At 36.8% G+C, this 26012-nt stretch overlaps 1 protein-coding gene across 1 annotated transcript in view; it reads left to right on the forward strand.

The window, feature by feature from the left end:
* The window catches only part of LOC131573389 (semaphorin-3A), a 160848-nt gene that overhangs the window by 81887 nt on the left and 52949 nt on the right, over nt 1-26012 (forward strand). Inside the window, exons 5-6 of the mRNA XM_058827316.1 lie at nt 14901-14994; nt 21783-21902. Of these exons, the coding sequence (XP_058683299.1) occupies nt 14901-14994; nt 21783-21902 (214 nt within the window). The remainder of the gene's footprint in view (nt 1-14900; nt 14995-21782; nt 21903-26012) is intronic.

A 26012-nucleotide genomic window follows, 5' to 3' on the forward strand; every position in this document is an offset into this window, starting at 1 on the left:
ACATTTTTTTTCTTTTTTGTTTTTCTAAGTAGTAAGCAATATGATCATAAAAAAGAATATGCAGAATTAACCCTTCTAAAACTTTCCAAAGAGATAAAAGCAATATACTTTGAGGCTAACTAGGATTTCAATTACTGCAAGACTTGAGCTGGAGCAGTAGTTAATTAACTGTGGTGAGTCGCCCAAGCTTCCCTGTCTGCTTTTTTCTCTTTTGGGACTGCTGCTTCTAAATCACTTGGTCTTCTCCAGGCTCACAAGACTGGAGTAAATTTCCAAAAACAGGGTGTGATAAACTGCAACAGCAGCTGCAACTGCACCTAAAGTCTTCACCTAAAAAGCAGAAATTATGTTGTAGTTAAGCAGAGGGAAAAAAAAAGGTTGGATTTGAAGGTTTGTGCTTGATGGAAGTGAGGTTTTTAAAAGTAGTAGCCATCTGGTAAGAGATGAGATGAGATGTATGAAAAAGCATAATTAGCACTCATTACATAGGTGAAGGAATGAAACATAATAGTGAATTTAATAGTAATAGCTAAACTTTCAGATTATTTCATTAAAAAGAGATTGCAATATTTTTTCAAAATATTTCAGTGAACAGTTGGAGACAATGAATATGAAAACTGCATATTTGCTTTTAAAGTTGCTTTTAAAGCCGCTTTTAAAGCCAAATCTCTGAGGCAGTGTCATCACTGACTACTTTTTGTTTTCTGTAGAGCTAGCATTAGGCTTTAGGTGCCAGTGTCAAATTAGAGCATTAATTACCCATGCAGTTAAGTGTCCAGTGAAGTGCTTTTATAAAAAACAGTTGCAAAACCTCATTCAGAAGGAACTTGAGTTAATTATGTCAATGTTTTCAGGGAGATTGCTCATAAATGTGAAGTAAAACTGACACTGAAAAGTTTCAGCATTTAGATGCTTCAAAAGAACAAGTTAGTTTTGAATTTTATAGGCTCTCTATAGGCAGCATCACAGCCAAGACACTCTGAATGTGTGTCTCTGAAAAGGAGAGAGATTTGGGGTTGCTTATAGTGCCAGAGAACACAAGTCATGCATTGGAGGGAAAAAGACAGTGAGAAAAATGAATAGATGGCAGCAGGGAAGTATGTTGGAGGATTGTAGGTGTTCCAGATTTTGCTCTTTCTTGATGTTAAGGCAATTTATTCCGTACAGACTTAGATTACAGTTTATTACAGAGGGTAGAAGTAATTTTATCTGATTTAATTCACCTGAAACATACTCAGTTCATATAGCCATCCAGCCTTATCCTTAGGCAATGTAGAGAATTCTGCATCTTCAGAAGTAGCGCTTATCCTTCACAGCTTCCATCATGTCTGAGATGTGCATGACCATTAAATAAAAATAATGAAATAAGATGAGGCAGGCACTCAGAAGCAGTGCATTTCAGAAAAGTTCCTGGATATCGATTTATATTTCTCTGAACTAGAAAGAATAAAATTATACATATTGAATCCAAGAAGGAAACTCAGGAAGCAGTATGAAATTTCAGCTACAGTTTAATTTTACAAGACTTGAGGCAAATTATTGTTCATCTTAAAACAACCCATACCAGCCATCTGAAAACAACATGGACTTAGGTATTCTGTCAGACTTTGGTTTTAAGGTTCACACTCTTGACATGTAAATCTACTAGAAGTCTTTGGAGTTCTTCCATAGACATTGTCACCTAAGACAGTAGATCAAATCTCTATGCTCAATTTCATATAAATATCTAAAAACTAATGTGATGGCAAGGTAGATAGCAGCTGAAAAGTGGGAATGCAGCAGAAAGAAGAAAGCATATAGCCATTGTAAGCAAGCCTGGGCTATTTTGCATCCTGTTATTGTTACTTCATTTTCTGTTTGCAACTTGCAGTTATTCATTTTCTACCAGTAATCCTCTACTTTAGCTGCTCTGTTAGCGAGAATACTCATCATAGTGCAATTTGTGATAAATGAGTTTTTAACTTCTTATACCGGTTAAGAAGATTAACAGTGCAGAATTTAAAACCTGTGACCAAAATTTGATGAGACAACTTAAAATGAATGACATTCGAGATGGAAAGAGGCTTCTGAATACCAACAGACAAAATCCAGACAGCAGGAAAATAAGGTTAAAACATTCTATCCAAAGCCATTTTACAAAAAAAAAAGGAGAGGAAATGTGTGACATATGGTATCGAGTGAGGCACTTGAAGTTGAGACTAAAAATGTTTAAAAAGACAGCTGTTAGTTTGCATGATTAAAAAGGGAAAGGAAGGATATTATGATACATCAAGAAGCAAGGAAGTTATGAAACCAGAGGTGGACTTGTTGGATGTTTGTTTGCTTTTCTTATCCAGTGGTTTCTAATGTTTTTATTAATTTTATCTTCAAATTCAACCTCCACCTCTATCTTCCGTTCTGTTTCTCCCAGTGACATCAGTGCCGGCTATTAACACAAAAACTGGGTGGATCCTTGAACCCTGAAACCAAATCAAAGAACAGTTTAGGGAAAGAGATAATTACGTATCAGCTCTTCTTCCCTACAATATGTTTAAGTAGATTAGATTATTTTAATAAGCTTTGGAAGTGATGGTAACATTTAGAATAATATTGTCACATGAATCTTCCCTGGCTGTATATGAATTATAGAAGTCAGTGAAAAAATCCCAAATTTGTCTTAATGAAATATTGTTGTATGTATCATCTGATCTTCATTCTAAGGTAAATTACTTATTTCTTTTAAATCTTTGTTTATATGATAGTTTGGTTAATTTAGTTGCTTTAGAGCAGGAAATCTGTGAGAGGGATTTTTTGCTTCCACTGCTAGTTCTTGTAAAACTCTTGTGAATAGAAAACAAGTAGCAATTTGCATATGGCAATTTGTCCATGCATGGGGAGCCCAACAGAGATATTCCTTGGGAATCACAAGACGACTAAAGCCTAACTGGGCACAAAAGCTGATGTGCTCTCCCTGTCACAGGCGATCCTTACCAATTTTATTTGGCACATTGTGCATAGCTTTGCATGTGCTGAGTAAGCTCAGCTGCCATTCGCCTGACGGGGATTTGAGGCAGGACTATATACTTTTGTTTATGGCACTGGACAAGGCTCAGGAACTAGAACATTAGCTTTTTGCTTTGGCATAGATTTCCTGGCTAAATTACCTAATTTCTCTCTGCCTCATTTCATAAGAACAGTCCAATCTGTTCAGACCAAAGGCTCATTTAGCCCAGGACCCTGGTTCTCACCAGGTCCCATAATGAATGTCAGCAGAGGAGAATGAGCGGCGAGCAGGCAGCAGTGCTTAGTGATATCGTCTCCCAGGCTCCAGTACTGGTTGTTCAGGGATTTCCTGAACCAGGGGTGGAATCTCTGTGTTTAATGCTTTTCAATGACTTGGTTTTGATAAATTAGTACTGGCATTTCTTGAGCTCATATATCTTTTAAGTATCCACAGCACCCCAAGCCCTACAAATTGCAACATGGGAGGAACATCCCTTTATTTTATTTTGATCCTTCTGCCTACCAGTTTCTCATTTTGGAAAAAAACTGAGCATACTCTCCTTATTTCCTTCTGTTTTCTGAGTTAGAGGGCTGTAACTTCATGCAGTACTGAAAATGCAGGAGTGCCATACATTTAAAGAGGCATAAAGTCACTCTTGGTTTTGTTCTTTATTTCATTTCTAAAAACTCTGTATGTGAAATTTGCTATTTTCAGCTGTTACCAGACATTGACATAATTCATAAAAAAAAAATTAAAAAAAAAATTTTAAAAGTAATCATGACTTTAAGACCTTGAATTTGATCTATAAAATATATACGGTAATAGTGTTTCTTGAATTGCTTTCTGTGAAAAGATACAGAAGGAAACCATGAACACAGTTTTGCGTAAAGAGCACAAGTTGTTCTGGTCTGTTCTACCTGAATAGAAACACTGAAACATGAGAGGAGAGTGCCCTGGACTGTGTGGCTTTTGGGGAAGATGCTTAGTTATTCATATGAGAAAAAAATGCCAATCTTGCGATTTAACTTCTCTCCTACCACTAACAACTCCTGAATCAGGAATATAGCTGAGCTATTATATTTCAAATTCCATTTGAGTTAATGCCTTCATACAAAAGGAAAGGAAAGGGGAAAGAGTCACTTCATTCCCACACGTTTTCTGTGCATCTCTAAATGTGCAGTTTGGCCCCAGTGGACCTTTCTGGTCCTGTGAAACTTGTCTTACAAGGCATCTCCAGCACCTTCCAGGTTTGTGGTCACTTTTTCTACAACGCCGTACCTCTGAGTCCTTCCCCTTCAATGGACTTACATTTCAGGAACCAATTATGGTTGACAGTGTTTCAGAAACTGTCTTCTATTTCTCAGGGGCCTGTAATCAGTGTTCAAATCTGAGGTAAACAAAGTTTCATCTCTAAAGAGAAGATAAGCTTAGCAGAGTTCAGAAGGCTCCTCAAACAGCACAAACACCTTCTCCCCTTGAGATGTTTACATCCAAGGTGACAGAAAACTGAGCAGTGTTGTCTTGCAGATGGTCTGAGAAGATTGTATTAAATAAATACAAAGGCATGTGTTTTTTACCTACCAATTAAGTTCAAAATTTCCAGATCCAGGGCTAAATTAAAGGCAACAGTCTAGTTGTAAAACTAAGACAAGAAGCAACCGAATCATTTAAAAGTTAAAACTATGTTGTGGATATGGAAAAAAAAAAGGATTCTGCTGATATTTGTTCTTCTTGATAATCTCCAAAGCTGACTTTGTTCTTTAGTTCTGTTGGCTTTCACTGGGGTTGCACAATCATTGCTGAGGAGAGAACCCAGATCAATGTCTAAAGGTGCCTTTGCTCATGCATAACAAATTAAAAGGGTGATTTGGCACAGCAGGTGAGATGATTAATATTTCTGGTCTTATTATTTTTGTTTCTGAATGTATGTGTTTGTGTGTAATTATACATTTCAAGGATAAACAGCTAAATGCAGTTAAACACTTAACGTTTATCTGAATAAATGCAAATGAAACTTGCATTGTAAAACAAGTAATTGGTGTGGATTAAGAGTACATATGATTTTTCTTCTCAGTGTTTGTTGCCATTACTTTAATGATGACAAAAAGCAGAAGGGTGGTGGTACAGATGCACATTTAGAAATTGTATATTCATCAGTTCAAACCTTTTAAATTGATGGTGATGGAGAACAACTGTTTTAATTCATAGTCATTTGGAAGGATTTGTCGTGACCTCGAGTTAACTTGTAAACACGGCAAGGGATATGAGAAAGATTCCTCTGGCGTTCACTGAACTTGAAGGGAATCTTTCAGTGACTTTAGTGGGCTCCATGCTGAGGGGCCAGAGAAGATGCCCATGGAGGTCTCTCAGGGATCACAGCACATCTGGGATGGCACCAGTCTGTGGTGATCAGTGCTGTGGTATTAAACCCTGTGCAGGGCACAGGTCCTGCATAGCTCAGTTCATGACCATGACCACTCCTCACCATGTCTATGATCTGGTGGTGGGGGGTGAAAAATGAAGTAATCTGAATGCCAGCTTTCTTTGTCAAAACAAAAACAAAAACAACAACAACAACAGAAAAAAACCAAAAACCTGGCTGGTGTGTTTGTCAGTTTGTTTTAACCAAGTCAATCTATATTATGCTGTACTAAACCATACTAAACTATACTGTAATACACCACACCATGCTATATAATGAGCCAGGATTTTGAGCCAAAGTTCTGTTAAATGAAAGGCTTTGTTTCTTCCTCAAAGATACAAATATCAGTGATTGAGTTACCTGCTTGGATGCTGATTAGCCCTGCTGACACTGTGCATTCCTATTTATGAATATGCGTATATAGATATAACAAATGAATGTAACAAATCTTCTTGCCAGTGTCACTGACTCTCTCCCCTTCTGAGGACCCCTGGGTTCTAGAAAAGCAGGAAAGATAGTGAATAAAGAAATTAATTTTAATGTACATTTTTCAGTCACCCTGAATCAAAATCACTTAAATCCATCTGTTACTGTGTCAGCGAAGTTTTTGTTGCACTGGGAAAAGAATATCAAACATTCTTGACTTTTTTAATAAATCCCCCCCCCCAAACAGTATGAGAAATGCATTGCTCTTAGATACAGTGCCATGAGGAATAATTGCAACTTGTCACAGAGAGAGGTTATAATTGTGTCTACTGTTAGTTATGTCTCCATGTGCACAATAGAAGTTACCTTTTCAAATGCATTGTTCTCTAATGCAATACCAGTTATTAAAATTTGACGATATTATTACTTGCTAATGAAGAAAAATGAAATGAGGCTGCAGAAAGGCTTGGCACTGTAACACTGAAAGCACGTGGAGGGAACAAAGAGGAAAGAGAAGTGCTTATTGCAGAGATTTCAGATCTAAGCTTGGCCTGAGGAAAAGCTAAATTGCCCAAAGGGTCAGAATTTCAGCTTCTGTATTTCACTTTGTTTATGTCATTTTAAAAATCTGAGTAAGTATCAAACACTGGTCTAGATCTGACACTTCATAGGCACCTCTGCATGAAATGCTGCAAATAGATTGCAGTATTTTAGAGACAAAAATAAAGCTTAATAGTTGTTGCAGTAGTTGCTGTGGTGTATTTCTATGCCCCTTTGTTACGTGTACAAATTCTCTGAAAGTATGCTCACAAAGTCTTATTTTAGGGAGAAGGAATCAATTGTATTTTTCTTGCCTTGCTCCTTATTCTGTCACTCATTTAGAGTCAGATTTTTGAAGCCTTTAATTTAGGTCATGTGTTCATATTAGAGACAACTTCTTCCTGGGAATTAAAAGGCAGATAGGATAAAAAGCAGTGCAGACATATGCTTTCATTTTCAGAAGTGACTAACAGCTCCACGTATCAGAATTTTAAATTGCCCAAGAAAGTATTTGCTGAAAATCAGAGCCCTTGAGCAAGTTTTAAATTGGGTGCCTAACTTGTGAGTGTGCAAAATCACTTGGGAAATTAGAAAATCTTGGCCATATGCTTATATGTTAATTCCACTTTACTAAGTCCTTTCTGTATGTTGCTTCCCCAGTTTACAGTTGTTTTTGTGTTGTAAATAAGATATCCTTGACTCAGACATGAAAGTTCCCCAGGAAAACTGGAGAACTCTTCTCTTGTTAAACAGCACCCTAATTACAGAAGCAATTTTACAAACAATCCCCTGGGGGAAATATTTTTATCCTCATCAGGAAGGCTCTTGAATAAAATAACACCTTTGCTAACTTCATTTATTTACAACAGGACACAAGACTGAGGCTGGGTTAGATTTATTGCCATTACATCACTGATGCTCAGTAATTCATAAAACATTGGGTCCAGGAGTCAGCACTGCTGTTATTTCCTCTGATGCCTGACCTCACCACAGTCTAATAACATACAGGAAATCCAGAAGACAAAGGGGGAAAGAAGTGGTCTTGAATGCTAAAAATAACCATAGAAAACTAGTGCAATCATGTAATAGACTATGGCCCAATAATATATTTAACATAATAGTAGAATCTGCTAAAGCAATTAGAATCTGTTCCAAATGTTTTTAATGGAAAATATGCTGGAGGTAAGAATAAGAGTACTTAAAGAATGGAGACTTTTAGGTTATGTAGTTCAGTTACGTGTACTGGTTTTAGGTTTGTATATCTTATTTCTTACATATGCAGACCACTTAATAACTTGACTAGAACAGACAGTCATTGTATGGTGGTTATATTTCCAGAGGTCATCCTATATGAGCCAGACAGTCATCTTAGGTGATGTATTACACTTGACAACCCAGAAAGTTGCAATACAAAGGCATTCTAATTCTCAGTGTCCTCTGAGAATTGTTCAATATCCTTGATGGTATCTAGTGTCTGGTATGCCATTGGGATGACATTTTTGGTGTCTTTACTAATCAGTCAAGGTTAACATGTCATTCATGTTAACTGCATGTTTGGTTTGTTTTGAGTTGTTTTCGTTTTTCTAATCACTCCATACTTGCAAGAATTTCTAAAGCAATAAACAGTATAATGACATGACAATGAAACTTATGTCTGCTCATTTATTTGCTGTAGAATTAGAACACATTATCCAAAATAGGCAGATCTTTAAAATTGGTGCAAATAGGTAAATGACATCAACAGGGAAAAACAAAACCAAACCCAGAAAGCTGTTGCATGAAAGTCAGGTAAGTCTGGTGAATTTAGCTAGTGAAATATCACAAACATACGTATCTTTTTTGAACAGCTGTTCAGCTTGACTGTGCCTGCCCTCCTTTTATTTACATATGTTGCACAGTGATTTGAAAGAGGCTATTATTCATATAAATACCAATATTAGTATGCAGACTAGTATGTTCAGGTGTGAACAAGTCTTCACAATTTGACATTGACACTTGGTTTCTCTCCCAATCAGAAGCACTTACTGATCATGAGCTAGGAATAATGAATAGATTAAACCAGCTGTTCCTGAACAGCCCAGTTGGCTGTTTTCCATTTAATTAAATTAATTGGATTATAATTGCATAGATAGATAGATAGATAGATAGATAGATAGATAGATAGATAGAAATACTTTTCCTTTTAGCAAAGGTGTATGGTAAATTAATAAATATTGATAGATTTAATTTCAGAAGAAAGCAATGTGGTGTGTTTGATAATTGACTGAAAGACAGTTTTTGAGAGGGTGAGTTGTCCAAATTCAGCCTAAGGAGTCAGATTTGTCAAAACTTGTGCTTTCCAGAATTGTCTCTACTGCATTTTAAGGCATCTTCTGAAGATCAGTAGATAGAAGAACTTTCCAGTAGAAGCAATGTAGAGGGATAAAAGAAGAAACGTGAACCAAGAGCCCTGTTTTACTTTCATTAATCTACAGAAATGAAGCATGGAGCTGCTTATCATCACAACAGCTCTCTTATCTTGATATCAAAACTAAGATTTGCGGGCACCAAAATGTCAGTAAATATCTACAAGTATAGGGAAAAGAAGATTTCTTGAGTCTGAAGAGGAGGACACAGGTTAATGCAGAGACTGTTTGAGAGGTCTTGGAGTGATCAGGAAACTGAGCAAACTGCCTGAGGGAGGCACGGAGAGGTGGGCAGATCTTCATATCTCATGATAGTTTTGCAGGTAAATGCTCCTCAACAAAGTTCCTTTGCTTTGCCCTTTGGCACAGCACAGCACAGCCACCCCAGAAAGTTTCAGTTCCAGGTCCTACAGAAGCTGGAGTCCTTTCTTTAGGAACACCATTTCACTAAAGATCTGTCACTTAGAGTGATTTCCCATAGGATTTTAAAACTGATTTTCATAACTCAATTCCACTAAGCCTCAAGTTGGAAAAACAAAACGTAAAAAAGGTGTTGCAGAGCCCAGTGTCCTCCAGATGTGTGCAGGTAAAACCCTATAGTACATGGAGCCTGAAGGCTAAAAGTCAGAAGCCACTGTGTGTATTTCTTTTTTCTTTTTCTTTTTTATTTCTTTGTTTCTGTTTTTTTTCTTTTCTATTTTCTTTTTTTTTTTTCTTTTTTTTTTTTTTTCTTCTAACAATTAATGATTTAAAGCAGTTGCATTATTGCTCCAGTCACTTTTCACCTATTTCCCTAATGGTTACCACTTGCCTCAACATTTACATTTGTTTTAATATTTGTATTTTTTGCATAATTTCTCACATTATATTTATTTGCACTTACACTTTTTTAAAAATGTAGCATTCCATGGGGATAAATTTAATAAAAGTTTCTCATTAAAAGTTCTGTAACAGCATGATTCCCAAACCTGAAACCAAAGTCCTCACATTTTACAACTTTCATGACTCAATAGATTAAGTGTGAAATAGGAAATATAATAACAATAACAACATAGCCATATCCTGCACAGTTGTTTCACTTAAAATTATTCTTGAAAAGTAACATAATTCATAAATAAATCAATTCTCACAGAGTGAAATTTGCTCAAAAGACTCTCTGAAATAACCTTGATGTAGTTATAAAATGTGTGCATGGAAAGCTGTATGGGCAAGAGGTGAATCAAAAATTCACTGATATGAATATATTGGAAGACAGGAGAAAAGACAGAAAAAAACGAGGAAAAAAAAAAGAGCAAAATCATCAAATTTCTGTTTTGCAAAGTCAGGTGTCACCAATCAGCTGCCTCTGCAGTGTTCATTTCAGAAAGATTCTTAGCTCAGACCTAAATTCATATGAAAGTTCCTCTGTGGTCAGTGACGAGATCTTGCCCTTGGGAACTGCAGTTCTGAGCTGCTCTGACTCCTCATTCACAGGAACCTGTAGCCTTCTGCTGAGAGCAGGGCAGCAAATTCAGCCACCCCAACTAATGCCTCTGTGTAGAAGGGGTAAATCCAAACCTTAACAAGTCTCAAAGTATTTTCCTTGAGTGGGAAGTGGAGCTTTGCCTTTTGTATTTCCCAATACTGAATAATAAAGAAAACAAAATATTTCCATGCTAGCAACTTCTTACTAAGTTAAGAGACATTGCTACATGATTTAAAGTTCTCCAGTACACAATGGATACATTTTCATACTCCAGGCACCCTGGAAATCCTTTGGAGCTCTTTTTTCTGGGGTTTTGGATCATGTTACTTTTGGGGTTTGTAGTTTGTTTTTTTTTTTGTTTTTTTTTTGTTGATCAGGGTTTTTTATAAAATACTTCATCATAGCACAACAGAGTCTGTGTAGATAGTGAGGGGAATAGCAACATCAAAAATTCTCACAGCTGTGGCCAATTGTGATAGTTCCTCAGGCTCTTGGTGCATTGCATGTTTCTGGACCATTCTTTGTTCAGCAGCTTCTTGTGGAAATCAGTTAGTCCCTGAAATATACCCTGGAGATGGGCTTCTTTCTATTTATGGTTTGGAGGTTACAAGAGTAAGGATATGAGTTCATTCCATTGCTCTAGAATGGCTGGGGAGCTTCACTGCTGTCATTCCATGCCTGATAATTTAAACCAGTAGTAACTCCATAGTAGCTGTACACAGTCCATCCACAAAGTCTCTTCAGATCATTTGCTTGCACTGTATTTATTTATTATTGACCAGCAGTGGTTTCACTGCATTAGGCTCTGCAGTTCTGGGATGATTTCTGTGAGAACTGCCAGAAAAATTTCAGGAAAAAATCCCCCTGAAATTCAGCAGTCAGTGCTGTCCAGGCTTAGGATGGTAGGTATTGCTTCCTCACTGGCCACATGTTCATCTGCAAGGCAGTAGTACTAAACTGGGAAATAAAATGTATATTTACCAATAACAGCTAATTTAAGTTTTCATCTTCCTTATCTTTGTTATGTTGAGACAGTACTGGATGGGCTAGGTCCAGGCAGACATACAAAAAAATTGTCTAAGAAGTTGTCATACTGGGTATAAATATATATATATGTCTTTTTAAATAGGTATAGAGTTGTTATGTTTATGTATATATAGCATTACATTTTATTGGCTCACTGGCTGAGTGGAGCTATTCAATAACAAGATGTGAAATGTCTAGTCAGATAGCAATGTCTTGTCACCACTCAGTGTCATGATGTGACACATTGTCTCAGTCGTATTTCAGCTGTTTGAAAGCGAGTCTGTGGAGCCTGGAAGTGGCAGATCATCGGGAATCACAAAATTTTTTTCTTTCATTTCCAGGAGTGAACTGTAGTCCTTTTTGTCTAAATCTTGCCATCTATCACACTATCTGCTACAGGAAAACATATGTTTTAAGGAGCCAGAAGCATTATCTCCTACTCTGCAAGGCATTTACTAGGTGAAACAATTCGTGTCATGCCATGAGCCAGCAGTCAGTTGTTGTCTTTATGGGTTTGTGGAATTTCAAGACCCAAAGAAACTCAGTATTTTCAGTAGTTTTACTATGGATTATACAGAAGCATCAATGAGATATAAACTTAGTCTTTAATAACCCATAAAACAAGCTACAGCAAGGTTTTTAGCTACAAGGATCTTTAAAAAAAATTTGAAGTACATTGTAATGTCCTTTTGGGCTGCCAGTGAAACTAATGAAAGGGTTTAGACAATAAATTGGATTAATTGTTGAGTTACAAAGGCCTTTCTTTGAATTTTTTTTCTTTCTTCTATTTGCATTTCTAGAAACTTTTCTCCCACCTGGAAATCTTGCTTTGTCATGAATTCCTGCCCTTGATTCTGTAATAGCCCTCATAAAACTTTGCAACATTGAGCATTTGTTTAATAAAGAGGTGTTTTTGCTGTCTATGGCTCAGGCATTTGCTGACTCACTGCAGTACCATTCTTTGTATTCAATTAACTGCAAAACTCAAGAAGCAGCAAAATTATTAACTGATCAGAATTTTTCTGAAAACAATGTGCATTCTTTCCATCTGACAGCTCTTGTCTGTACTGTGCAAAGGAGGGCCACACTCACATAGACCAATGACCCCCTAAATCTCTGAGCAGAGCCTTGTTCTTTGCTATCTCCAGGCAGACTGATTAAATTTGGGTGGAAATGCTGTAGACAAATGACTTGTGTGATCAAATACCTATGACAAGTCATATTGCTTTCTAGGCTTTTAAAATGGTGGGTGGTATGTAGAAAAGAGTTTATTCCTCTGTGGCCTGTATGTTCTGTTGGTTTGTGGATAGAGGTAGTTTGATTTCAGCACCCAAAAAGCTGTTTGGGCAAGTTGCCCTGTTCGTGACAGGTTAGACTTCCCACAGCATGTTTATCAGAACTGCTTGGGGCCTCAGACAAACCATGATACATTTATTTGGCACTTAACAGGGATGTATTTATTGTCATTATTACTCACCCATAAATTTGGAAACTTACAGTACGTGTCTCTTCATTGCTTTTTAACTGAAATGCGAAAACACTGTGGGATTTCCCTTTCAGGCATCTTACTTCAAATTTTTATTCCACAAGCACAAAAAGAAGGGTTGATCACCTCTGACTTATGTTGACCTGGGTCTCCACTTGTTCTTGTCTTCTACACACCAATATCAGTAGAGTTACAGTGACATAAAACAGAAGAATACAGTCAAAAATCAGATCCTCCTACACCAAATCACTTTCCACATCTGTTTCCTATTTGTCTTACAATGACACATGGGATTATATTGGGAATATATTCTGCTTTAACTGTCATACCACTGACTCTGTAGCCTTATCAGATATCCCTTGGTGTGCTGGATGAGCACTTGTCATCTACTAAGAAGAAATGCCAAGAAAATGTAGATTGATAATAACATTTTTCAATAACAGCTTGTAGCATTAGTGCCATCTTCTATTATTGCAGTTGAGGTTTAGCATTCTCATCAATTTACTACTTTTATTTATTATTCAAGATCTAGATATGGATCCTACAGTAGAATTCCAGAAATGTTTTTCTGTTTGATTATTTATTCATCTCTGGTTAGAAAGAGCAAAGTCAGAAGACTGGAGAGATGCAAGGAATGTGTCTGGGTTATTAAGAGCCAGAAAGAAAGACAACAAGAAAGAGAGAAATGTAGTACTGTGTCAAATAGCACAGATACAGGATGACTGTATAAACATAATCAGGCAGGCTACATGTACAAGAACATGCTTTAGGAGATTGAGTCTGACTTCTGGGATCAAACTTCACAAAGCAGTGTCCAACCTTTTTATCTTACAGCGCAGTAAGCCATGGATGACTATCCTCCTAACAGTTTATTTTCCCTTCATCTTTTTCTTCAGTGAATGGAAGGAAATGTGAAATCCACCTCACATTTTTTTTGAAAATATGTAGTAAATACTAGAAATATGTGCTGGTGTGATGTAATTGAACAAGCCTGTAATAAAATCTCTAGCCTGTGACTTAGAGAATCATGGACACTGGGTTTAAAATAACACCATTTGGAAGTATGGATGGTCAGTGGCCTCACCATTGCCTGGGTTCAGTATGGATGAGAAATATAGGGAAGGCAAGGGTGCCAAGGAGGATGCTGCTTCCAAGGTGGAGGTTGATCTCTGCTCTTTGGGGTTCCTTGATGTAATTAGGTGTCAGTGCAAATTAGCCACAGTGCAGGTGGGAAATGGAAATCCCAGGTTTTGCTGAGGTCTTCACAAGTCCTCTGTGGATGTTGAAGACTTCTGTTCAAAAAGCATCTATTCTTCTGGTTTTATCCTCAGAGCAAAACATAAGATAAATATACTATTCAAATTGATTGGCAGACTTGGTCCCCCAGTTAAAATTAATTAAATGCACTGAAAAGCCCATTGCTTTGGATTTATTTACCTTCATTTGACTTGGTGTTTACAGAGGCCCTTTTTAATCTTAGTTTATATTCCCCTATGATTGGCCCTCTGCCTGCATATTTTAAAGGTTTCATCGCAAGGTACTGAATAATAATAATAATAATGATAATAATAATAATAATAATAAATAATAATGCTTTCCTGATGCAGTTGAAATTGAATTTGAGGATGTATATAAAATAGTAAGTCACTAATACGCAGGCTAGGAAAGGCAGAATTTAGCATATTATTATGTACTAATCTACAGTAGTGGCACATTTCAGAAAATAATAGTAAAAAACAGATTTTATCTTTTTCTCGGATAGAATTTTCAAATTCCTGTTCTTCAGTTACTATTACTCAGATGTATTCTCAGTGAAGGTAAAAATAGTTTAGTAAACCCATGAAAATTAATATGAAAATAAATTATATGTGCAGTGGAACAGAAGAGACACAAGCTGTTTATGTGTATTTTTGCCTTTGACCAGCATTCAGCACATATTGATCAGGAGATGGGCGTTTTTACCAGATCCTCACCCAGTGCAATTTGACTTCCCTGAAGCCACAAACCCCACTATGACTCACATACATTGCACTCTTTTTAGTTCAAATTACTTCTTAGTGTTCTTTCATCAAATAATGATGCTTTTTCCTTCTTTTTTTTTCTTTTTCTTTTCTTTTTTTTTTTTTTTTTTTTTTTTTGCTTCACAGGACAACATTTTTAGAATGGAAGAGTCACATTTTGAAAATGGGCGGGGGAAAAGCCCTTATGATCCCAAACTGCTGACAGCTTCACTTTTAGTAGGTAGGTGACACAAGTTCAACAAGATATGCATTCTCTGTAAATAATTTGCCAGTTTTCTGCTTTTTTTTCCTCCTTGCAGCACCTTATGATAGGCATTTGTTTTATGCAATTTATTTCCAGGTTAAGGTAATTCTGGTTTACTTTTAATATAGGTGAGCCAAGTGTCCTGGGGTGTAAACCAAGATTCGGGTATCACAAGAGCTGCTTTATATCCTTGCAGGACCTTGATTCTGCTAAATGTTTTTCTTCCTCACATCTTGGTGGAGGCATTTTTATCACCTGGTTCACAGGCTGGCCACACTGGTAGTCACACAAGCACAACTGAGAGCTAAGTCAGAGCAGGAATCAATAACTCCTTACATCAGTTTTTCTGACAAGGAATGTCTGTCACCCAGCTTTACCTTGCATGGGAGCTGGAGATCAATGAACAGCCACAGGTCTGGGCCCTAAGGTGATGTTTCAGTTGAAGAATCTGTCCATCTGACAGTAAATAAAATTAAATTCCTGATCAGAAGAAAAATATTTAAATAAATTTAGTGGTTTTGAATTGGTAATACTTCATTTCATGAAATATGTAAATATGGAGCAACTGGACTGTGTCAATGTAATTGAACTAATGCAATTGATTGAATTTTTCTAATTGATTTAACTTATCTAATTAAATTAGATATGTTCGTTGTTATTACTTCACCTTTACAACTAAGGCAAAAAGATGTTTCGTGAGACTAAAAAAGGGGACACAGATTCTTCTTTCTCTACTCCTCTGCCTAGGTGTAGCCACCTTATCTTTAACATCCTTCCATGTAATTTTCTGGTAATTTTTTACAACCTCAAATCCAACAATAGTTTCAGAAAATTGGAGATTCTTTTCTCAGAAGTCTTCAGGAAATGACAGATAACGAGATACATTGTTTTTTTCAGGCCTTTGTGCATATTGTTAGCCTAGGGCCTTGCCTACCGTTTGCCCTTATTCTATTTACATTGTATTTAAAAATTAAGCTATTCAAAATAGACAGCAACAAAAATTTAGTCCTAAGTGTGCCTCATTTCCTGATCTTAGAGGCCCATAATGATCCCAGGTGATGAACTAACCTGGGGACACACACTTTTTAACAGGAAAAACAGGAAAGACATCTGCATCTTGCTCCAACTTGTACCCTGTACAAACAAAAAGGGAAAAAGAAGTGTGTGTAAAAGGCCAGTGTATAAATTAGTGCCTGGAGCAACTTGAATTTGTGGCAGTGCTACTCTCAAGCGAATAGCTTTACTATTTATTTTAATATACAATAAAGAAGAGAATGATGACAGGCCAGTATTACATGGTATACCCGGTATGCAACTGCACAAAGTCAACAGTGTCTAGCTTTCCACATTCCTTTTTTTTTTCCACTCTGTCCGTCATATATATGATTATCTTACTTCCCTTGGCTTAGATTGCATGTCTTTAAAAGATTTTTGCTTTCTTGAGCCCACTTCCTGCCTCTATAATTTTGACTCCATGTGTATTTCCATCTAATAAATAATAGACTGAGCATGATCATTTGTTTTGAATCAGGCCTCAGAGCCACTGGGTGTAATAATACAATAGAGAATGATGCAAATTGAGCATTCAAAGCTGGTGACTAACTTATACTTCAGTCACTTACACAAAACTCAGGGTGAAGCTAAAATTAGCATTGCTGTCTCCTGAACACCAGCAGCCTTCTTTCTTTACCTCTTTATAGTTGCTCACAGCCACGCTGCATTACTGATTGTGATGTTGCGTTTACTTCAGCCCTTTTCTGCAGAGTGCATATTGCAGAGCGTGTGTTTCAGAGGGTGTATGCCAAATTCACCACTGGTTCTTTGCTTAAAAATAACTTCTCTTTGGCAAAAAAATCCTTGTTTTTTATGGTAAAATGATGACCCAAGGCAAAATAATGTCCTCCCCCCAAAAGAGTTGAGGAACAGGGGAAGAACTGGCCAAGCAATGACTGCGTGGAGAGGTTTGGTCCAGCTGCTCTCCAAAGCAGGGAGCATGGGAGTGAAGCAGTGAGTGTGGGCATGAGGGCCAGAGCAGCCTCTTAACCATAGAAGTGTCACACCAAAGCCATGGATACACTGCTGCTCCTCTTCTCCTGGGCTGAGCTACTCCTGGCCCTTCACGTGACAGAGTATTTGTCCTGTGAGTGACCATGGTTTATCTAAGATTTAAGAGGGCAACTATGTAAAAGAATTCCCCAGCATTCATTAAAATGCAATGTTATAATTAGTAATTCAAAGTAACTATCAGGAAAACAAATAAAAAAAAAAGCTGAGAAGTGTAATTTAGATGGTTACATCTAAATACAGGAGGGAAGCATTATTTCTCTTCTTCATCAGAAACACTAAACAGATATTTTGCAAAGTGTGGAAAGAGAATGTTTTTGACACCATAACTAGGAAGTAAATTTTAGGTAAGTGAAATGTAGTAATTTGGGCGAAATATGAAGGTTAATGTGCAAAAATTAACTTCTAGTCTTTAATAGCCATTAGTACCCAGGAGGCCTATTCTATATTTCAACTGAAACAAATTCTTACCAGTGTAAAAAGGATCTTCTGCAGTTTTCCCTCTCTCCTAAAAAAAATCAATAATATATGAAAAAAATACACCCACACTAAAGCGAAACGAAAATAAATGGTTCATCTTCATTAAATTGTTCTGATATTTTTCCAGTATACATTCCTTGTTCCATTCACCTGCAAACATTTTTTCATTACTAACAGTTGTTCATTAAAGTTGGTCAATGCTACCCTACTCTAAAGTAAATGCCAGCTGGGAACATGATACAACTGGTTCCTGGTAATGTAAGACACTGTGCAGCCATTCCCACCTATGTGCTGCAAACTAAACAGTCTCCATCTGAGTGGGCTAATGCATGAAATGTAGAGACCAAGAAATCCCTGGGCACCACTCATGAGTATTCCAGTGCAGGAGGAAAATGAGAAGCAGCATGGTTTCCAAGGAATATAATCGCAGGAGAAAATATCACTGAATGTGTTAGACTAGAGGAATTTTATTGGGATAGTAAAAAAAAAAAATAAGATAATTAAAAACCTTCAGAGAAAGAGGCAGCATTGTCCCAGTATCGGTTTATTTAGGGAAATGACAATCTGGGATTTTCAAAAGCTTTATCCAGAATCCTCAAAGCTTTTTATGCTTCTCTGTCTCATTATTTCATTATTTTTTTATTTTTTTTTTACAATTCACCATTCTTTTTAGATTGAACAAATCTTTAATTTTTCAATGTTAAAAACCAGTTTAGGTGCCTTAATGCTCCCAAATATGTATTAATATGATCTAAACAACTAATATGATCTAGTGGCTTTTCACTAGTTAAGTACTTCATTTATTATATATATATATAACTAATTTATTAATAGTACTCTATTTCTTAGAAATTAATTAGTAAGTACATATGAGGCTCAAGATTTTGAAATTACTGTAACTTTCTGGAAAGTTTTAGTTATTGACTTCAAAAGAAGTGAAGTCAAACCACCCCTATGTCTGAAAATCTTAACTTTAGTGAATGAACCTTTTAACCATGGATGGATTTCATTTATGAGCCCGTTTACAATTGAGAGTAATTGTGACGTTCAGGGCTTGGTTTTGCCTGTATTCCTCATTTCTGCAACTTCCTTACTTCTTCAAAAGGAAAGTTTACAGTTCTTTACTCCCTACAAATTATTGTCTTTCAGAGTGCCAGCTTATTTAAAAGCTGAATAGAAAGAATTTAAAATAATAAATACATATTAAATGCATATTTCTTGTTTTTCAGTATCTTTGTATCTGATGACCTTGGGGAGTTATTTAGAGTTCTGTGTTGTTTATGTACAGTACAGACAAAAATGTTCCCTCCCCTCCAAAAATCAGCATTACTATGGACTTTAATTATTGCCTATTTATTTAGTAAAGTCAATATATGTATTTCTGTTTACACTTGTGTATCAGCATGCTGCTCCTTTACAATAGGTGTTTTTTGTCCAAAACATATTTTTACCTGTGCAAACAACTGAAGGCCATCCTTTAGTTCTGGATAGTCGTTCCTTTGTCCTGCTGGGCTGGAAATACAAAGTAACTATTTTTTATTTTTTTTCTTTTTTTCTTTTGATAAATGTTTGTCAGTTTTCAAATTAATTTCCACTTTCTTCTTGAAGTTTATAAAACTTCTTTTAAAAGTGCTGACACAGAAATAACACAGTGAAGACTATCCATGACATTAAAGAATCATTTTCTAGATTACCCTTGAGTAAATTTCAGTCCACAAGAAGGTATGCACAGGGAAATAAAGATGAATGTACTTCTATCTAGACAGGAGGCAAAATCCTCATATAGCTTTTGCATGGTACTAACTTAAAGGATGTGCACATCTGGGACATGACTTGAGGCTCACCCTGAATTTTGCAAAAATTATCTAAAGCCTAACAAAAATAAATGGTATTTCTTGGTATTTCTGTCTGGAAGAAGTCAAAATCCCCTTTTTGCATGACTGCAGCAGATCTGTTCAAACTGCAGGCACTGGTCTAAGTATACTGAAACTTGGAGGGGCTGTAGTAGGGATGATAGAAAGGTCAGACAGTTTTCTACAGACCCTTCCTCATTTGAAACATGCTGAAGCCAGTTATTGGCAAAACTTTTATCCTGTAACCACTGAAGAAAAAGTATCAGCCACAAGAGCCTTGTAGTGTCCTCTTGAGTTGAGCTGGGTCCAGCCTGGAAAATATGTTAATTTCCAGTGGTGTTTATATATCAAGTTAGAAGTGTCAAAAAAACTTAAAATTCTAAATATTTCAATTATATAATTTAATTAGTTTTCAAACTGTATTTGGTTTAATTTCAGCAATGTAGTATTAAATATAGATTTTTCTTGACTGACTGACCTTTAGATCTGTTGATAACTAAGAAGAAAAATAGGCCTTGTTGGTTTTTCCTTTCCCCTTTGATTTCTATTGATTTATCAGAAGTCACTAGGGATTGAAAGACAAGAAAATGAAGATAAGGTTAAAGAAAGGTTAAGCATAGCATCAAAGCCCTTTTCACAGGCAAAAAGGTTTTATGATCTTTAAAATCTCAGCTGCATACTCTGTACATAATAATCACTATAATTAAGTGATTGTCTCCCCTTCCAAAAAAGTTGAAAATTACATAGAAGAATGGTAAATCGTTAATTAATGATATGCCGTTCTGTTTCCCTTCTGATTACACCTCCTGCTGGGCATGACTGGTCTATTTGCTTCTAATCTCTGCTGTAAATTCATTCAATTCCACGCCTTTCCGCTATCATGTTTTCACCCTTCCTGACTTTCGTGACTACCATATGGTTCAGAGCCACTGTAGGTTCAGTCAGGGATTTCATGGTGTCAGTGTTCAGGGAAAAGATGCCAGTGATATCCAGTAGGCATGCTTGCATCTGGTTGTCCCACCATGGAAATACCTAAAATTGCCATGAAAATTATAAACTTCTTCCTAAAAGGGTATTTTAAAATGAGGATATGGTGGAGTTCATCATGACCATGAAAAAGTGTATTACCTTACCTAAAGAAAGAGTTATTTTATCCTCAAACTTGTCTTTTTCACAAGGGACCCGTGTAATATGGGTAGCTTGAAAATAGGAGTTGGAAGGAATAATGCTTTTTAATTCCATTTTAACAGTATAGGGTAGGTTATCTCATTTCACACACTGAGGTAGAACATAGTCCTAAAAACGCATTTTTAGCATTTTTGATTCAGAGCGATTTCATGGACAAGCTCTAAATTAATGTCAGAAAGATATGTGTTGTACTTTGATCTCTGGTTCTTTTCTGTGGGTCTCATCACAATGTCCTTATTATTATTACACTCTCTACCAGCTGGCAGGTATTTAACTTGACCTGCTCCTTAGAATTTAGACAGTCTCTCTCTCCCCCCCTCCCTGTCTCCTCTGTGGCTCTTCTAGCTGGCTGAGGAGGGACGAGCTGGGCCATTTAGGGGCTGAAGTATCATTTTTTTATGGTCAATTTTTAGTTCAGTTGTTCCCTGTGAAATGCATGGGTCAAAGTAGCAGGGGATGATCTCGTTTATTCTCTCCCTTAGCTGTTGCCCTTTGCCAGTACCACAGTTACAAAGGTGGCCAAAGGAGAAAGGCATGTTCTGTTTTTCCTGTAAAATATCCTGTTTTCTGAGGATCCACTCGGAAAAAAAAGAGAGAAAAAAAACAAAACTGCAACAACAACAACAAAACATCTGCCAACAACAAATCCCAAAACAAGAACCCAAAACAAAACCAAAAAACCTCTCAAACCAACCAAAGTAAAAACCACATCATTTATATAGGAAAAATTGAAGGGACCTAAGGAATTTCTGACCCAAAAGTGACTGAGCTGGACTCTTCACTTCCCAGAGTCACATAAACCTAGGAGGTTAGAAGGACCAAACTCCTGTTCTAAACAGGGCAATTTCACATTTAGGTAGGTTTTCTGAGGCTGCTTACTCCTGCCTGCCAGGGTAGGTGCACTGGCTGCCACTGTTCCAGCCTAAGAATTCAAACATATTTTGGCAAAGTGCACCAGCAGTCAGCAGATACAGCTCATTTGCAAGAGGTTACAATTAAGAACTGCAGTGAGAAATTTGGTCTAATCTCTATTTTTAATGACAATACATTGCATATGGCTTGTTGTTTTGTAATTTCCTCATTATCCCTATTAGTGAAATATGAACATATGACAGCTTTCTCTGACTTACCATGACTGGAAAATTGAGGAATGTTGCTTATAATTATGTCCTCCCACAGATGGAGAACTGTACTCTGGCACAGCAGCAGACTTTATGGGCAGGGACTTCGCCATTTTCCGAACTCTGGGGCATCACCATCCCATCAGAACAGAGCAGCACGACTCCCGGTGGCTAAATGGTATGTAAAATGTACATTTCTCTGGTTACACTCATCCAGCCATTAAAGACTAGCACACAGCTCCATTCCAGCAACATCTGTGACATATACACTCCTCTTTTATTTGGAGCAGAATTCTGTCTTAAACCAGTTAAACTAATCAAAAGTGATTTATAAAGAAGCATTTTTGGTTTAATTACACTGAGACTTGTGGAGTGTGATTAAATTTAAAACACACACAGACACTATGAGCAGCACAGTCATGCAAGTTGGACAGAAGCTTAAGGCTTGAGGCATCAGCCACACATGAACACAAAGTAGCTCCAGAGCCTTGGACAGGATGTGCCTTGTACAAGGTTTAATTTTTGTTGGGTTGAAGGGGACACTGGCCACAGCCAGCAGAAAGTCAACCAGCAGAACTTCATGAGCAAGCCAAAGTTGTCAAGAGTTTGGAAAAAGAGAAAAGGGTCCTGGGGATTCCAAGTTATTTGGTTTCAAAATATCCAATAGTTTAGCAAGGCACAATAGCTTACATTATTGTATGGATATTAGTAATCAAGCCTGTGGTTTATTTGCATGTCTGAGGAGGGAAAGATAGTTTCAGAGACAATCTGATTTTGGCTTCATATAGCAAAATACTTTAGAATGCATCTGAGTACTCTATCCAAGTTCTAGTGAAATTCAAATTTCCAATAGCTGAAACTGAATTACACTTGGCTTTAGCTATATGAGGATATGAACATTTTGGAAATGAGAATTCATTGTCTGAAAAAGCTGACATTTGAATTAAATAATACTAACTGTATTTGCTGAGTTAATTTAAATTTAAATTTTTTTAAGAGTTAACTAGCTCTGCTTTTGCTGTATATACTGCTTGCACCTACACTCCTGTTTTTGAATTCACAAATTATTTTATTCTTAGACAGTTTTTGCTCCCAGCCATATTATTTATGTCTCTGCTGAGGTTCAGGCTTTCTTATGTGGGTTTGCTATTTAGTGCAAACTGTTAACACAAATTTTAATGTGTAAGAGCAGAGTATGTTTTAAAACACAGTTTGTCATTAGCTAGTCAAGACCTTCTAGTATTAAACTGGGTATCATATTAGCTGTATATACAATCCATAACATTAGTCTCTGACTCATCATTAAAACCACAAAATGCTATTGCAAGTGGGATTAACTCTGTAGCATACACTGGATGCACATATCATTTAATTGTGTATATTACAAGTGTGGAGCTGCATTTTAATATGACAAGTTTATGAATCTGATGTATATCCTGTTAAATTTAGTTTTGCTGCAATTCATGTGGACTACTATATGTTTGGAGAACAGATTCAGGTCTACAACATTTCAGTTCTACAATCTGTGTTTACCTAGTAGCACAAAAATCATATTCCCTGGGTTATTTTACTATGACAGTAAACAATATTTTTGGACTTCAGGAAACAGTAAAGTAGAAGGATTATATACATACCCATCTATCTTGATACCTGGTAGAGTAATAATGTGTTAAAGATGACCAACATCAACTTCTGTTATGATAGTCATGATGACATTTTAAAGCCCAATCATGCAAGCAAAATTGGCTTTAATGCAGTAGATTTGCACAATGACAGCTGAGTCAGGAGGATTTATGCAGTAGGAAAATGCAGCCATTGTCCACAGGCCCTGTACTTCACTGCTGAAAATGTGTCATTCCGCTGTGGATTCGGTTATCAGTCTTTCAGCATTAAATGTGAGAACTGCTTTTCCCAAATTAGCACTAAGATTACATCTGACAGGGCGCAGAAACAGCAACTGTTTTGTTGCAAGGTGGGGAGCCAATGAACTTCAAGGTTTCTTGAATTTAACTATTTTACAAAATGAGCATAAAAATAGAAAGGCAGCATTCTTTGTATCACAGGTGAAGGTTATTTCCAATTCTACTTCTAAGTAAAGTTCTTGCCCTATATTCCTGTATGGGAAGTTTCAAACTTCATTTAAAACAAGATAAGAATTGAATTGGAACCTTTAGAAATTATTCTCATAACTGTCCATAATTTAATACAGAATGATCCCTAAGTACATTTTTGAAATCTCTCTCTCTGCTGCAACTTAATACATTTACCTTCCTATTATGGAAAGATTGGCCTAAAATCTGCACTGCAACATTCCTATTAGAGGCTCTGAGGCTTTATTGGTGATTTTCCAGTGATAAGATCCTGGCAGCCTTTCCACGTAGCTCTCCTAATTTCAGAATCTAACATGGAAATTCAAAAAATGATAATAGTTTGGGTTTGAAAGTCTGCAGGCATGCCAGTCTGTTGATTATTGTTTTTAATTCATCATTTTTCTTTTTAAAATAATATTATAAAAGAAGCTCTGTGTTTGCGCATCTTTAGAGTGGATATATTCCTAATGAAACAAGCTCACATTGAATGAAGAATGAGGTGTTCACTGCTTTCTTAAACATCTATACAAACTATTTTTGAACCTGAAGTTTGCAGACTTTAATAAGTTTTTTTGTTAAAGACATGGATTTTTATGTAGTGGTGGGTTTGCTTTCCTAATTGCTTTTTACGGTGAATTTAGCCTCAGATGAAAAAACCAGTATTCTAAGGGGTGTAGACTGAAAGCTGTAGAACAACAGTTCTTATCAAGCTTAGAGACAAATTCTCATCCCTGTTGAGTTTAATAGTTAGGTGGTGAGGCAGCCAGTTCTAAGACCTTACTAATGTTTACTTCAGTCGGAGCAGGAGCTAAACTTCTTTTTCCTTACTAAGGCTAAGGTCAGAGCTGACAGCGTGCAGAAAACACAGCTGTTTGGTACCAAAAATGGAGAGGAGAAGACAGTTGGACGTGAGGAGTTTGCAAACTTTTCCCAGAAATTATCTTGCCCTGAACTGTAGAACAACATTACACAGAGCGATTAAGTTTTTGGTATTTAAGTAGGAACACAGAGTTACTACGGAGATCACACAATCACATTCTGGAGATTCTCAACCTTCTTATGGAAATTGTATGTTTTGGGGAAGAAAACCCTGCCCAGCCCAAGGGAAGGTGCTGACCAGCAGCTCTTAAAGACTTCTTAAGTCTCTTAGAGATATTAAACACTCACAGGCTTCTAAAGCTTTCATTTTGTATAAATAATTAAACAGTCACCAAGCCAAATAAAACAAGGGAGACTGATTCTATAGCCGTGTAGTCAGGGCATTCATCTAGAAGCTAGGGAACTATACATCAGTCACTGTAGCAGTGTATATTTAATTATTGATACAGAGTTGCCAGATGTGACAAGGAAGCATTTGCAAAAACACAGTAAAATAAGCTGGTGCTCAGGGAAGTCATTTGGGAGATGAAAAGCTGCAGTTCAGTGCCCCAGACTGAATCACATGCTTTGTAATAAGCCATGTTCATGCGCACGTTGGACATTACTGGCTCCTCTGGTACTTGCATGGAGTTTTCTCTGAACAAAAGAAGCTTTGGCAATCTTTGTCCCAGTGAGGGTCGAGAATTGTTTTGAATTCTCAGAAAAAAAAATTCTGAAGTTGAAAAAAATCTTTGGTACAGCTTTACTACAAGGAGCAGCAGCCTTGATGTTACATATGTATCTTACAAAATCTTGGTAGTACATGAGTAAGTACATGATTCCCTTTAAATGTGTCGTTGCCTCTCATAGTTCAGAGGCATAAAGTTATTTTGAAGAAGCATGGATCATGTCTTGCTTCCATGAACTGCTGCAGAAGTTAAAAAAAAAAATAAAAAAATAGATGAGTAGAGACCTGAGCAGGTGGGAGCAGCTTCTGGTGCCAGGAAGTTCCCTGCTGCACAGCAGGCAGCATTTGCTGTACACCATCCCCACCTTCCTGCAGGGGCTGAGGGCATAGCTGGAGGCAAGAAGGCAGAATTGGCAGTGCAGTCTACCAGAGCAAATGCTGAGCAATGCAAAGGCAATGCACCCAAGGCAGTTTTCAAACTGAAGATTAAAGTGGAAGGAGAGAGCTTAAAGCTGCTCTCATCTTCTCTGACTTGAGCACTGGAGATCTGGCCTTAAATTGTTAACATTTTGTAAAATGAATAACCATAAAGATCTATTTTAAAAGCAAAGCAGGATTGGGCTGAGCAAAATCTGAAAGGAAATGAAATCAC

Source organism: Poecile atricapillus, chromosome Z, assembly GCF_030490865.1.
Source record: "Poecile atricapillus isolate bPoeAtr1 chromosome Z, bPoeAtr1.hap1, whole genome shotgun sequence".
Taxonomy (NCBI): domain Eukaryota; kingdom Metazoa; phylum Chordata; class Aves; order Passeriformes; family Paridae; genus Poecile; species Poecile atricapillus.